At 42.5% G+C, this 15,211-nt stretch overlaps 1 protein-coding gene across 1 annotated transcript in view; it reads right to left on the bottom strand.

The window, feature by feature from the left end:
* Positions 1-12,687, bottom strand: part of LOC308145416 (heparan sulfate glucosamine 3-O-sulfotransferase 3A1-like) — a 29,407-nt gene extending 16,720 nt beyond the window's left edge. Inside the window, exon 1 of the mRNA XM_080516847.1 lies at positions 11,953-12,687. Within this exon, the coding sequence (XP_080372973.1) occupies positions 11,953-12,449 (497 nt within the window). The 5' untranslated portion in view covers positions 12,450-12,687. The remainder of the gene's footprint in view (positions 1-11,952) is intronic.
* Positions 12,688-15,211: the final 2,524 nt, after the last annotated feature.

Raw genomic sequence — 15,211 nt, forward strand, 5'->3', positions numbered from 1 at the left:
TTTCTCATTCAGAGTTCAGAATTGTACACACCGGTTTTTTGGCTGCCAGGACTAAAAGCTTTTGTGGGTGAGTGGGAAATCCCTCCTGCTGGATTTACACCTTGCCAGAACCGAGCGTGTTTTAAAGCTTGCTGGATACACGAAAGAAAAAAAAGAAAGAAAAAAAGTACACTGAAGCAAAAACAGGGTGGTGAAAAAGAAAATCCACTGCTGCTGGGCTGAATGGAAAATAATATGTAATAAATGGCATGTCAGACACCGGCCTGCCCACGTCTGCAGGCATGCGCTTTGTGTGTGCGGCCCAGTGCGTCTGTGTGTTCAAGCCTCTCCGTTAGCGCTCACACTCTCCTCTGCTCACGCTACATTCGCTGGAGCCGGGGAACTGGAAGATTCATCAATGAGGACCGATAGCAGGGTAAAGCCTTGACAATATAAGCCTAATTACACTGCTGTCTCAGAAGGGCCATAAATCGATGCTCGTTGTTGAATCCCCAACAACAAAATCAATACAGTTGCATCTCAATAGCCATAATGAGAATGTGGAAGATTTTAAATCACACATGGGCTCGATCATCTGTTCTGAACCCTCAACAAGGTGAAAAACACACGGTAAATTATAGTATGGTGATTAAAACAAGTTTTTTGTTGTTGTTGTGATTAATAGAGTGGTAATTAAAATCATTTTGCTACTGTTTATTATGATAAGAAGTGGTTATTAATGACTATGGTAAAGGGCTGTGCCACAATGGAGGCGAAGTGGGAGTAGAGCAACATGTGAACCAGGGAGGGCCCCTGAACTCTCATTTGTGTTAATCAAACTTCTCTGAATTGTTTGTATAATGAAATTATGGCTGTCGGGGCGGCCTGGGAGGCATCAATTACGCAGATAAGCGAATGAAAATGAATCACTTTCATCAAATATACGCCTGCCTGCTTGTGGGTCCGGTAAACACAGAGGAAAACAGGAAGTGGTTTTTGTTCAGTAATCTGTGGGCCCATAAATCGCTGTGACAAGACATCGGCGTTGCTGTGGGAATCGGGGCAGTGGCGATGGAAACAAAGTATTGTGGCGTTTTCGTGACTGTTGGTTTCTTGTTCGTACTTTTCCCTGCCTTTCTGAAACGATGTCACACCCATGAATAATCTCACTCTTTTACAGCTGCCATTGCTCAAAACTGTGGATGTTTAATCCTTAAAAATGTGATCCTCTTATGTTAATATCGCTGTGATTTTGTGCAAACCATTGTAGAGAAGCTTGGCTTTCTTACCTTTTAGAGCCCGGGGTGCCAAACAGAAGGCCAAGGTGGGGAAATTGAACTTTACTGTGTATGACGGAGGCAGGACTTTATGGTCAAAAATGTCCTCTGTGTCACATCGGGGAGCCAGAATGAGAAAAGACAGTGCCATTAATGGACGTGATCGCAGATTCCCGGTGAATAATGCAGCCATGCTAATTGGCTACATTAATAATTGATGGGGGGGCCTGTGTCGGGAGCGTGGTGGCGGCGAGATCCGCAGTGGATAAAGAACAAGGAGAAGACGCCCAACAGTATCTCTGCTACATCTGTCTGGGCTGGTCTTCCTATCGATAGCACGACTGCCGGGGAGGATGTGTCCATGTGAGACGAAGATGTCAGAATAAACAATCACCCTGACAACATAATGGTATAATGACCCCCCCGGCCCCGCTGCATGTTTGACGGTTAAAATGAGTCGGGGCTCAAGTCGAGTCCCACAGGGTTCACAATGTTGTTACACCCTCAGTCCAAACTGACCGTGACTGACCTGGAGCTAACCAGCTGCGTAAATAAAAAAGCGCTGCAATAATGTCGAAATCAAACACAAGTTATTGATGTAACGGGGTCAGATTTTAAAGAATGCTTGTCGACCATCCAGTTGGTAACGGTGACTCATATCGGATGGACATGAGAAGAAGGAGGTGTGGGGAAAACACTGAGACAGACGAGGGTAAGAAAAATAGATTTTCCTGTAAACGTGATTTATCTGCTGTTCTGAAGACATCCAGTTTCCAGAGGATGCATAAAAACCAGGCCCATAAAGAAGTCTTGTCTTCCTGTCTCTGTGGGTGGACACCCTCGGACCACTCCCGGGCTCCTCAAGGAAACAATGGGATCAATATCTCCGGGTGTGTTCACAGGATTTCTGACAATCCGAGAGCATTTACTGAAGAGTTTAATAGGAGCCAGACACAAATGAAAACCACAACAGAGCACAAAGGGCACGGAATCAAGTAGAGAATTTAAAAATCTGGCTCCCGGCATGCAAGTTTCACATCGACAGACGGGATCAACTTTCTTAACAAGAAGTAAAAGAAATCATTTTCATATTTATTTATTTATACTGTAGATGTACAGCTCACTGGAAGCATGGTGACGCAGGTAGAACTGGCTACTTGACGAAAATTAAAACAAGGAAAATACAGACCAGACTGATTAAATGTGAATGTTTTCTAGTAAAAAAAATGTTTTTCTTTTCCAGATAATGGTAAATTATCCACTTTTCTGAGAGAATGAATGGATCAACCAATAAAACTGGAAAACACAAGACCTCTTTAATGGACATTGGAGGTCCCGGTGCACATTGCTTTATGAAGACTGAGCCAGGGTAACTTTTTCAACCGCTTTATAGCTATTTCTGCAAAACTAAGATCACCTGTCTCTGGTTGTAGTTTCCTGTTTAAGAGAAATGAGAATCGTAATCATAACTTTATCGAGAGTGGAGAGTGGGTAAGTATGTCTCAACGAAAGTGGGCTCATTCATTGGGAAATACACTTTCCTCAAAAAGACAATTCAATGTAACTTTATTAGAAGAATCAGCAACAAGCAGCAGCAGCAGCAGCAGCCATGAGCGGCTTCTCTCACATGTTTCCTGCCATGGCTGATCTCTCACTGGTCCTCAACTGAGGAAATCTGCTCCATGCTCCTCTCATTAACATGCAAATCCTCATCGTTTGAAAAAGGGACGATGATGGAAAAAGAAAGAAGCTCTTTTGTGGGACTCGGGAGCACCGGGGACGTTCCTTCCCTCCGTCTATTAGCCGGACGCGTTCCTCTTGACAGCGATCTCCCTCCCGTCTAATGTACAGTCAGACCTAGTTACAGGAGCAATTACTAGTGTTCAGGTTAAGATTAATTGAATTACTGTGTGGCTTCTCTGCTCTCCTCCGGTGGGCACATCCATCAGGGGCTCTCCGCTGCACAGGCCCTTTATCACCCTCCTCCATCTTTATGGAAAAAGACGCAGGTTGTGCTGTTGCACTCCATCTATCAATAAACAGGTCTGGGCTGGCACACTCATTTTCTAACACGTTCCTCTCTTTAATCAAGCTGCCAGACATTTGGGGGGCAGTTAGTGAAAGCCTCGTGCCATCCTTTCTCCAAATGGATGAAATGTAAAAGAAATCCACCACTTGTGACACCTCATATTTAATCATTTGTAAAGACAACCTACATTTTATAACACAGTGAATACTTCCATTGTGCCATGTTGCCCTCCACGTTTGAAATACAATAGGCTTCAGCATTTGTTTGAACAGCTGGACTCCTACTTCCAGGACCAGGTAGCTTTTTCAAAAACCACACATGGATGTGTGGCGCTTCTGTTTGAATAAAATATCTCTCAAGGCAGATTAAATGCCACTCTGTCATTCTCTCTCCCTTCACCACCTCCATTATTAGCATTTTTTTTTTTAATTGCACAGGATTTCTGTTCCAGTCTATATAGCACTGCCAAACCCTAATCTTCAGCATGTTTTATTTCACTCGTCACGACTATGCAACTCTTTGTTCCTGGTAAAGGAAGAATATACAGAATACCCTGGAAGTGCTGAAAGCTCGAAAATAACATCTGAGGGAAGTCCGGCCAGGCTAAAAGCATGCTGATTCAAGGTGAAGTCCAACACACACACACATTCCCAAACAACTGCAACTTCTTAAATATAACCTCAACCTAATTATAACCTTATCAATGAAAATCACATCTTAACCGTCCAAAGTGTGTAAATTAGTGCGAGGCACTGCAATTTAGGTCCCAACGAGGTAGGCTGGACCCCACAGGTATAGTGTGCTCCCAGACCACACACACACACACACACACACACACACACACACACACACACACACACACACACACACACACACACACACACACAACATGGAACATATAAGGATCTACGAGTTCAATCAACATCCTCGACAGTATAGGACCCCCCCCTTACACACACACACTCCAAGCTTGGATGTGGTAGTTTTCAGTGTTGTTTATGGAGATGGAGGGTAGGGTAGTGCTGGCAGAGCCGCTGCCCATGCCTGCAGGCCGTGCTCTGCCAAGGCGACTGGCAGCAGCCGTGCCCCCGATGGAACAAGAGGAAAGAGGTTGTTTGGTGCCATGCTATCGCCACACAGGCAGCTGCAGATAGCACACATGGCAAGTGTGACAGCGCTCATGCCTTTAAGCACAGAAACAGAAAAGGGAAAGCTTAACAGGAGAAAAAAAAAAAAAAAAACTCTTGAAAACAGAGAAAAAAGGTTCCTCCGTTGACTCAACATGAGTGAACAGATATAAACGGCTGGGAAGATGAACTTCCTCGAGTAGTAAACACTTCACTGTTTAAAAAAAAAAAAAATGTTTACACAGACTTGGAAACACTGAAAAGTGTGCCAGACTGACAAAAAAAAATGTGGCAAAAGTATTTTAAAGAAAACACTATGGTTGGAACGGAAGGAGGAGGACCCAGGAGGGGAGAGCTTCCTTCTTTTTATTGGTTCCCAGGCTTTCCGCAGCGAAAGTATGGACGTCTCCCCATGCTGTGATAAAGCTGTAGCCTGTGCGATGGGAAAGGGGGATCCATCACGCTGAGGCGTTGGTCTTACCCTGCCAATCCGCACCACTGAGGGCCGTAACGTACATGCTCCATCCATGCATCATTTACCGAGCCCGTCTGTGCCCAAATAACATGGTTTTGGCTGCAGGCTTGTGAAATCCTAAAGCACTCTGGCAAATGCTGTGAAAAGTCTTAATATGCATGAATTCTGGGGGTTGTTTTGTGGTTTGTGAGTTCAAACAGTCTAGTCTAAAGCCCCTTTGACTCTCTGGTGCCAAATGATAGGGTTACAGTCTCTCTTTTGTTTGAAGAAGGGTAACACTTAACTTCCACCAACCTTGGACTGCCAATGAGGAAAAAAAACAAAAAACAACATAAATAACGTACAGGAAGAAAATTGCAAACATGGAGGGGGGTAGGGGGGGGGGGTCTGCTGTGATGTTTGAAAACCTTACCTGGCAGGTTTCCAAGGGGTTCAGGGAAAATAAACGTCACTGACATTCATGGGCATGGCTCGAAAAGCATTAAAGTGTTCGAGGGCTTTGGCTTTATTGCTTGAAAATGGAACACACACCGTGTTTCAGATGGGTAAACGAATGTTTTGTGAAAGGTCAAACGTCCCATCTTCAGAGACAATCCAAACAACGTGAAAGTGCATCGTGGCTTTCCGTTGGAGCATTTCAATCAAATACGACAACAACCCCCCCCCACCCAAAAATAAAATAAAGTGACCTCACGTGCTCCGTTTGAAATACGAATTGGAGAATAAATGTCTCATAACGTTAAGTCGAATGCCTCATAAAAGGCCAACAGCTGCTGAGCTGAACGGACGCAGAGACGCAATGGGGGTCAAGCAGGTTGCCGGCCAGTGTACAAACATAAACCCAAAAGTGAATAAACAACAGAATCCTAGAAACAATGTAACGCGAGCCCAATGTTACAGTCCCATCTGTTGGCACGGTGAACTCTTGAGAGTGGCGGCATTTCTGCGGCGACCCTCCTGACTGCCATCAATCACACTCCCTTTCTGCACGTGTTCATCAAAGCTGCGGGAGGCCCTGATCCCTGACACCTGAAATATTTAGACCCCCAACCCCCCCCACCCGTCCTCGACGTGTTCCAGAGGACAACAAACAGGTCTTATTTTAGCCGCGTCAGGTGAATGCATCAGGTGTGAGCGTCTGATGGAGCTCCAGGTGGTGTCCAGCAGAGCTCCCCCAACCCCCCCGCCCCCGCCCACACCTGCCGCCTGTCCTCACCCGCCCATCGGAGGACAGATTCCCAGGATGCCGCAGGGCAGCTGCTGACAGGCGCTACTTTGGATATTTCCCCGGCTTCCACCTACCTCCCTCACACGGGGGCCTCCCGGGGTCAGCTGCCGAGGGCACGCAAAGATGTCGGAGGTCAAGGTGTTATTGGCGACGGGGGGTGGGGGGGGGGCGACTGTCGTCTTGTGCCGCATGCCTTCAGCAGGAGGTGGACGTCCCAGTTTTTTTACAATTATACCCTCACGATAATCACTTTCACAATCCGCAGGGCAGCTCGGAGCTCCGGAGGTCTCCGGCGATCACGTTACATCCGCCGAGTGTGTGCCCTCCTCAAGCCAGGCGTGAACCCTGCGCCTCCACCTTTGCCCTCCGCGACACCTGCTTCTCACACACCCGCCTCCACCTGACGCGCTAATTATGGAAAGAGATTGTTTAACGAAGAACCGATATTTCCACAATGAACAAAAAAAACAAAGCAGGATATCATTCCTTTTGATATCATTCAACAACCCTCATTTAGTGTTTTTCCGTGTTTGTTTCAGAAAAGTTTCGCGTTTACAAGGCAATGTTTTGAAAACGATGTCTGTTTCCACGACAACGGCAGAAACACTGAAAACGATGGACATTAATTTTCCTGCTGGCCCCCTAGTTGGTGCTGTTGGTTGGTTTTATAAAGAAAGCACACTGTGTGTGTGCTTTCTTTATTAAAAAAAAAAACGTGAGAACAACACACAATAAACATTAACAATGAGAGTCCAGGGACATCCTAGGGGACATACAACCAAGTTGGATTGTTGTCAATTATAAAACTACCAAGTCCCAAGACAATGCTTGGAGTCATAACTCTTGAGGCAAACATTGTAATAACAATGATATTACATTTAATATTAATAATAATAACAGTATTGACAGTGTTTTCAAGTCAGAGCACTTTCATAAAGTTGTATTTCCCCATTTATAGATGGGTGTCAGAGCGTTGTCAAATAGATAGAAACCTTGGAAGCCATTTTCGACTCTGAGCATCATTGTCGTTTAAACAATAATAAATCAAACATTCATTAAATCATGTTGTGGAGGTGGTGCACACGTCCAAAGGTCTTTGTAAATTGGTTTAATGTTGGATGCAGGACTGCCTCCGACAGTGTGACTGGAGTAACGACTTTGCAGTTTCACAAAAAAAAAACGACACACAACAAATAAAGAGGTCTTCTGTTAACATCTAACCTCTCCCATCTGGAGCCGTGTCACCATTTCCATTCGTCTCTCTCTCTCTCTCTCTCTCTCTCTCTCTCTCTCTCTCTCTCTCTCTCTCTCTCTCTCTCCACTTGAGTGAAATATCACAAAACACGACCAAAACCTTCAAAAACTATGTCACCCTTAGTTAATCAACACCCTCAGAAAACACTTTAGAGGTTTGGGAGTAATTCAAACGTTGGTAAGTTGTCATGTTTTCAACAACAAATGTTTCTTTCTTAATAAAGCCGTGTCGTGTGAAGTAACCTAACGAAGGAAGGAAAAAAAAACGTGTTCACAGACAGAAGTTTTCATTCATGGAATTTCAGACCGACGCACAAACAAAACTTTTTATATCTTCTCCAATTTATCCACATCTAAAGCCGTCTTGCCACACGGACCGCCGTGCGGCACAGAAATACAAGTCGGGTTACAAACGTGTGGGCGGTTTCTAACACAAATCCCCACTGGGTCAACTCTTTTATGATTAAAGCCTCTTTTTTTTTATTGCCGTTACCAAACTTCCTTTAAAAAAAATAAAAGAGGTCAGTTTTATGAAGGGAAACCCCACATTTAATGTGACTTCTTCTTTATACTATATTGTTTTCCTGTAAGAGTGTTTTTTTTGCACCGAGTGCACTTCATTTGTCTTGTAAGTTCATATATGTGTGTGTGTGTGTGTGGCGGGGGTTTGAAGCCCTAATGTTTAACGGGTCACACGTGTTTTTATGAAGGGTAATTAACCCATTAGGAGATCAGGTGAAGACTAATCCAACCGGTCTTGGACTTCAAAAACAGTGAACCGCAACAGCGGTGTCTAGACAGGTGAGCGCTGGGTGTTCAGTAACCCAAGGAGGCCAGGACAACATAATCGCGGAGTCCTCTGCGGGGCGGACCTCTGCCGTGCTTCACGGTGCTCGTGCTTGACCTCCTTGTTCACTCCAAGTGTCCATTTCCTCAACAAAAGCCGAACAGGTTGTAGGGAAATGTAACACTGAGTGACCCGGCGTTACTGTGTGACAGAGGGTTCGAATTCATCCAGAGTAAGCTGATAAACAAAATATTCTACCAGATCTAGTTAAAAAAAGGGAAAAAAAATACGGCATAATTTATTCACTTTGATCAAGCAAGGTCTTTCTTTGTTTGGAAAATATAAATCCAAGTAAAGTGAACTTTATCTGCATCCTATCGGTCAGTGCTTGGGAACGCTTATGGGTATTGAAGCAATTTGAAATACCAAATGAAAGTCAAGATAACGAGATTGTTTTTTGTCATGTGGATGGATTTTATAAACAGGTTCTGGGAGAAAAAAAATCAGTGTCTTGTATTTTAGACAAATATTTTTTACTTCAGTACAAAATATGTATGTGTAAAGATGCAAACTTTTTTTTTATTGTTGATTTCACAGATTCGATTAAGCTAAATTTGCCCCCGAGATTTAGTACACCAGTGCAATTTCTGAAGTCTTGGTCCGCGAGAACTGGAGTAGCGTCTATAGCTCTGATCGTCTCGGACCTAAAATGAACCAGATATCCTCGGAAAGTCTTTGAAAGTCTAAACCTCATGCACGCCGACTGGAAAATACAGAAGCCAGTTCTATTTGTCATAGTGTAATGACCTCAGGCTTCATAATCTGAGTTCTTATCTGAATTCTCAGACTTTCTCCCCAACTTGAATTCAGAGTCATTATCGTGAGTGACTTATAATGACTTTATCGTTCATGGAGATGTTGACAGTGAAACCTCAACATTGGATTTAGTTCATTATTGGACAGAGAAAGTGAATAAACCCACTCGTTATTTCAATCACACCAGTGATCTTGTCATTTACAGTATAATCTTATTAGAAATATGGTAAATATTAATGCTATTATGTGTATTTTGGGTTATTTTTAGCTGGGTGTCCACTACTTCCATGAATACATATGTATTTATCTAATCTACTTATAGTCTATTTTCTTGTGTGCCACTATCCTAACTATCTTTAACTATTTGTGCATTGTGGAGCTTCAGTTCAAGCAATAATTATCATAAGCAGTTTAAGCAAAACGTTTCAACAATAATTATCATAATCCCCAAGAAACTGTTGGAGGATAATTATTTAAATACACGAAACATGTTTTTAAAACTTAAATTCTTATTGTTTTTAGCTGCAGTAAACTAAATTTCCCAGATGAGAATGTATAAGAACATGAATAATCTCAATTTAACACAATTATTTAAACTTTTAGGGAGACAACTGAAATGCTTTATACTATTATGAAGCTTTATAAACTATATTTTGGGAGCATTGGTTTTCAATAACAGTCCAGACAAGTTTTAATTCTGTGAAAGCTGGAAAATGAGAGGTGGAGATGTTGTCACATTAGGAGCTTCGAGATGTTTAAGTAATGGTGCAATTTTACAGACTAGGAAGCAAGAAAATGAGAGAAGAAAAGGTGGAAACTTTTCAGTTTGCTCATGAAAGGAATTGCATAATAACAAAAAAAAAAAAAAAAAAAAAAAGCCCACACTGGACTAGTGATTGGTAATGAAATATCTCATTTCTTTTGTGTGATTACCAACTTTTCTTCCCATGTAATGGAAATGATTAAAGGTTCCTCCTGTATCTACTTCTTTCCATTTTAATCCTCATTCATCAGCCTCAACACACTTGATTCCCACGTCATTGAAATCAGTCCGAACAACTCTGCGTCACACAGAGACTGTCGACTTCCGGGGGGGGGGGGGATTCTTGACTCTTTGCGACGCAATCAGGCCGATTGGCAAGTTCAAAAACAACAACTTCAGACGAACACGGCTCAATCAAAAAAAAACCCTCTCTCTGACGAGATGAACTCCTGCTGTTGAAACAGTTATTTATCCCTCTTTTCATTTGGAGGGTACTTGTGTTTTTTTAAATGGGCGGCATTAAAGGCGAACCGGCACTGAAGGTCTGTCCTTGGGAGGCACGGTCCAAATTCCACAGAATCTTGGCAACTCCTGGCGATAGATGGGACCCTCATGGATATAAAACCCCACAATGGATGAATAGGTAAACAGAAGGGTGTGAAAGAGTGATGGCAAAAAGAGAATGTTCACTCTCAGGGAGGCACAAAGAGGGAGGAGAGCGAGTGGGAGATGGGAGAAAGCCAGAGTGTTCGGGGGAGGAAGACGGGGGCCTGGAGGGGAGTTTGTTGGTGAAGGAGAGGAAAAGTTTTGTCTCCGGGCTTTTAGAGGGTGCTGTACGCAGCGTTAACTCAATCAAAAGGTGAATTATGCCTCCTGAGACACTCAGGTAACCTTTCATTATGGCCCTAATCCTTCTTAATAACAGAGCTGTGCAATGTCGGCATTGCCCCATTAGACAGAGAGCCACTGAGAGGAAGAGCCATTATTCCCCACAGGCCTGTGGAAAACACTCACACACTCACACACTCGAAGTGACGGATGAAATCAATCACAAATTCGACTCGAGTGAGGGAAGAATTGGAGAAACTGAAGAGGGGGGGTGCATTGGGTTTCTTTTTTCTCAGGAAAAACTTGAACACATTTATAAACTCTGCCATTCAACAGTTAAATTAAAAGTTTTTCACATCAGAATAATTAAATTATTACCATATTAATGCCACACGGTGTGAAAACCATCTGCAGTATCTCGGTCAATTTTTCTTATTCCAACTTTTATTGATAAAAGTCTCTCCTTTTTACATTTTATATCTTCAATTTACGGAGGAAAGCTCATTTGTCTATTTAGATTTACAATCACTTAATCAATCATCAGTTTGAATATATAATTTAAGTTATTATTGCCAAAAAATGTAAACGTGATAAAGAATGAGTGCATAATTTTAACATTTCATTCTCAGCACTCCTGAAAAACTTATTTGTTCTTCCAACACTTGTGACAGACATGAAACACTTCTAAACTACAAGTTTGCAGCCCCAGGTCAAGTTCACATTTATGTAATTCACAGACATTCTGCATATCACAACAACTCAGACCATCTACTGTGAAACAACTGTCAACCTATTGCCATTTTGCACTATTTTTGGTTGTTACATCTTGTTCTTTTGCACTGTGAGAGGAGCAGCTTTCTAATGTCTATAATGATAAACTATATTCTACTCTAATGAAAGATTGCACTGAAACGTTTGAGGTGTAAACCACAAGCGAAACCCAAATGTTTCCTTGTTTTATTTCCCAGCATAATCATGGTGTGATTCCAACAAGGCAAACTGAAGTCACTCAACCCTAAAATGTAAAACAAAATGAGCATGCAGATAAGATCTAATGAAAACGGGCCTTAAGGGGAGTCAATAAATCACCGAGCTGTCCAAAGTGCTTATTTCTGCAGTAATTAGACGAGCTTTATCAAAGTCCAGATGTGAAATGAAGATTTCTGGATTATGTTGACTAATCTTTATCAGTGATGAAAAAAAAAAAAGTTGGAAAAACACAATCTATCATCCTGACATATTAATGACTGAACTCAGGCAGAGGTTTGGTTTTACGCACGACTTTTTATGCATTTATTTATTTATTTCAAGTGTTTTACTTTTTAAAAAAAATCTGAACTAGGATGATTAATCAATAACGTGCGGGGTGTTTTTTCTTTTTCTTTTTACCTGTACCACTCCAGGCCGTTGTCGTAGTTGCGGTCGAAGAAGTGCGGCTCCGCGCCCACGGCCCTGATGTCCGGATGCACCCGGAGGAACTCCAGCAGAGCCCGGGTGCCTCCTTTCTTCACCCCGATGATCAGAGCCTGCGGAAGCTTCTTGCTCCCCTCCCCGAGCGGGCTGACTTTACCTGCGAACCTGGGCGACACTCTCCGGGACACCTCCACCCCCGGAGGGAACGACGACAGCGACTCTCCGGGCGCGTCCATATTAACGCGCCGTGCGCGCTCGCCCGCCAGGAACCGAGACGCGATTCTACCGGCGCCGTAGCCCCCCGGCTCCGACCCGCTGGGCCCCTCATACACCAGCCGTCGTGTCCTCAGCGGACCTCCGGAGGTGCAGCTGGTGGTGAGGAGGTGCAGGAGGAGGAGGGAGGTGAGGAGGGAGCCCAGCATGACCGCCGCCGTCCTGAAGATGTCCACTTTACGCACGCGGCTAAAAGCCATAGCGCTCCATGGGGGGTCGGTGCGGGAGCCGCAGCCATCCTAGGCGCACATCAGTGGGTCTTCTGGCCATGAAGGATCTGAAGCAGCACGGAGGGGTGGATGCGCACCTTTGGTATCCTCCAATGATGGACAACCTGCTGCGCACTGGAGGACAAGCCTCCAAAAAACTGGAACACATGAAACTCAGCTCCAAAAACAAAAAGACAGGTCCAAAAAAATAACGTCTTAAAAAGCAGAATCAAACACAGCACCCAAAGTCAGCCCTGCAGAGGAAAGTGAAGATGTTCCTCCTCCTCCAGTGATGGAGTCTCTCTTCACCTCCAGCCGCAGCACGTGGATTCAGTTGTAAACTTGTCCCGCACGTCAAGTTTGCTGACTGGCAGCTGCCCTGGCCAATAGAAAGAGGGGAGTAGATGACGACAGCCAATCACAATCCAGGTAGTGCTGGAGATTTCATTTCAGGGACGTTTTAATAAATTGAATTCAAAAATACATTTTGAATATTGGAAAGGTAAAACCATACACTAATGTATCAATGCACATTGCGCCATTATGCCTGTAAATTATGTGAAATAAACAAAAAAGCCATGCATACTTATTTATTTACTTATACTTTGCTTGTAAATTTCTTTCTATCATAATGTCAAACTGTGACTTAAAACAACTATATTTGAACAAAGACAAACATAAATTACAGTTGTCCAAATATAAATAGTTACATTTACAGTTCAGTCCAAAGACTTCGTGAAGCTTTATCGAAGTCTTAATGTTGATAATCTTTCCTTTCATTTCATTTCATTTCATTTCATTTCCCAGACTAACTTTCAGTTATATGGCTTAGTAGTTGTTTACATGTCACATCCTACCTCAGCTAATCTTGATTAAATCCAGAAAAATTAAAGTCTCAGAGGAAAATAGAAAGTTGTGACATACTCACTTTGGAAGATGAACTTTGTTTCATATGTGGAGTTAAGCAACATAAAAGTTGTGTTGAAAGCTTTTATGTAGCTAAAATCGACAAGAAAAACTGAAAATGTTTTTTTTTTTTTAAGAAAATATAGGTAAAATCCACAAGCAAAGTTGTGGTGAGATAAGGATATTTTCTTTCAAATAGCTATTAAAAAAGTGCACAACATTTGTTTTTATTCTTTAATCTTCACACAATCTACTTCCACCAACGCACTTTGTGAAAACAATCTGTATGATTGTTGCCCTCTGTCTCTGTCCTCTCTTTTTCACTCTTTCTATCCTTAAACCTTCCTTGGAACCTTGAAATGACTGCTATATTTGACACAACAATGCAAAAATGTAATTGAACAATAAATAGTAATTTCAATGAAAATATTGATGTTTTCACACAATATTGGCATCTTGTTACTAGTGTTCAATAAGCGCAGCTGCTTATTTTGTTACATCTAAATCATCCTTCATATTGTCCAAACACTCACATTGTCTTTTTTTTTTTTTTTGGGCCACTTGCAGCTTAATGGAGGCCACCAAAGAAGATGGCCTCTGCCACGAACTCCTCTTTATGACACGCAGAGGAACAAAAACCCCGAGATGATGATAACGGGCCACATTATTTCTTTACAAGTGAACAAGAAGGAAACCAAATGTTTCACATCTGCTGCGGCCCTTTTTGCCGGTATTAGCATGAGAAAGAGCGGGCAGTGCTTCAATGCTACACAGCTCACTGCTCCAGAAAGAGGATGGAGACCTCGACACCGCCGCTGCCAGATGTCCCCCCCCCATGTTGTATCCCCCCCCCCTCCATGTTCTCCACACAATACAAAGGGGGGATGTGCCACATTTAACAAATCACACCCCATGTCCTTTCTCTGTCCGCCCGACACTGCAGGTATGTTCGGCCCCCTTAAACCAACCGTGATGACACCCGGCATTCCCTCACAGGGGTCGAATGGCTTCACACTGATCACAGACTTTCTTATAGAATGATTTTTTTATAATGATTTTTTTCCCCCAACTTTTTATTTCAGGCAAAAGTTTCAAGAGTTGCTTCTTTGTACACCAGATAATTAATAGTACAGATATTCCCTAGAGGTCACAAGATAAACTGGAGGGGTCAGATGTGATTAAGGTCAAATCTAAAGAAATGTGTTTCCACACAGAATAGCTTTTTTTTGTTTTTGTTTTGGGACCATCAGTTTTTAAATTAAAAAAAATTTAAAAAGTGGATAATTCCACCTGCTGGAAGAAGCAGTTCTTAAACCATGGGTGTCAAACATAAGGCCGTGGGCCAAAACTGGCCTGCAAAAGGCTTGCTAATCCTCAAAGTCTGGCTGTCAGGGTGAGTTTGTAAAAACATTTCCCTTTACAGCAGAAGTTTTCATTAAAATTGGTCCCAGTAGCAATTGTTTTGGTTTTTGTAAAAAAATAAAATAATAAATAAATAAAAAAGACATTTTCATCACGAATACTATGAGCCATGACAAATAAAAACTTTAAAGTTTAAGTTTAAAGGAAATTATGGTACTATTTCAGCGATCCAGCCGCAGGCTGAATGTGGAACCAGAGCTAAAATGAGTTTGACACCCCTGTCATAGACTTTTTTTTTTAAAAATCTGTTTGATAAACTGCTCCTCTGATTTTTTTTAAATGTCCCTAAAGTACTGTTAAAAAAAACTTTAACAGGAAGCTTCATTCATATTTTTCATATTTGTAATGGCAGAGTTGTTAAACTGACACGTGTGCGTGCGTGTTTGTGTGTGTAATTGATTGACATTTTATTATAATTGGGAGAA

The sequence above is a fragment of the Blennius ocellaris genome (genome assembly GCF_963422515.1).
Source record: "Blennius ocellaris genome assembly, chromosome: 21".
NCBI classification, from domain to species: domain Eukaryota; kingdom Metazoa; phylum Chordata; class Actinopteri; order Blenniiformes; family Blenniidae; genus Blennius; species Blennius ocellaris.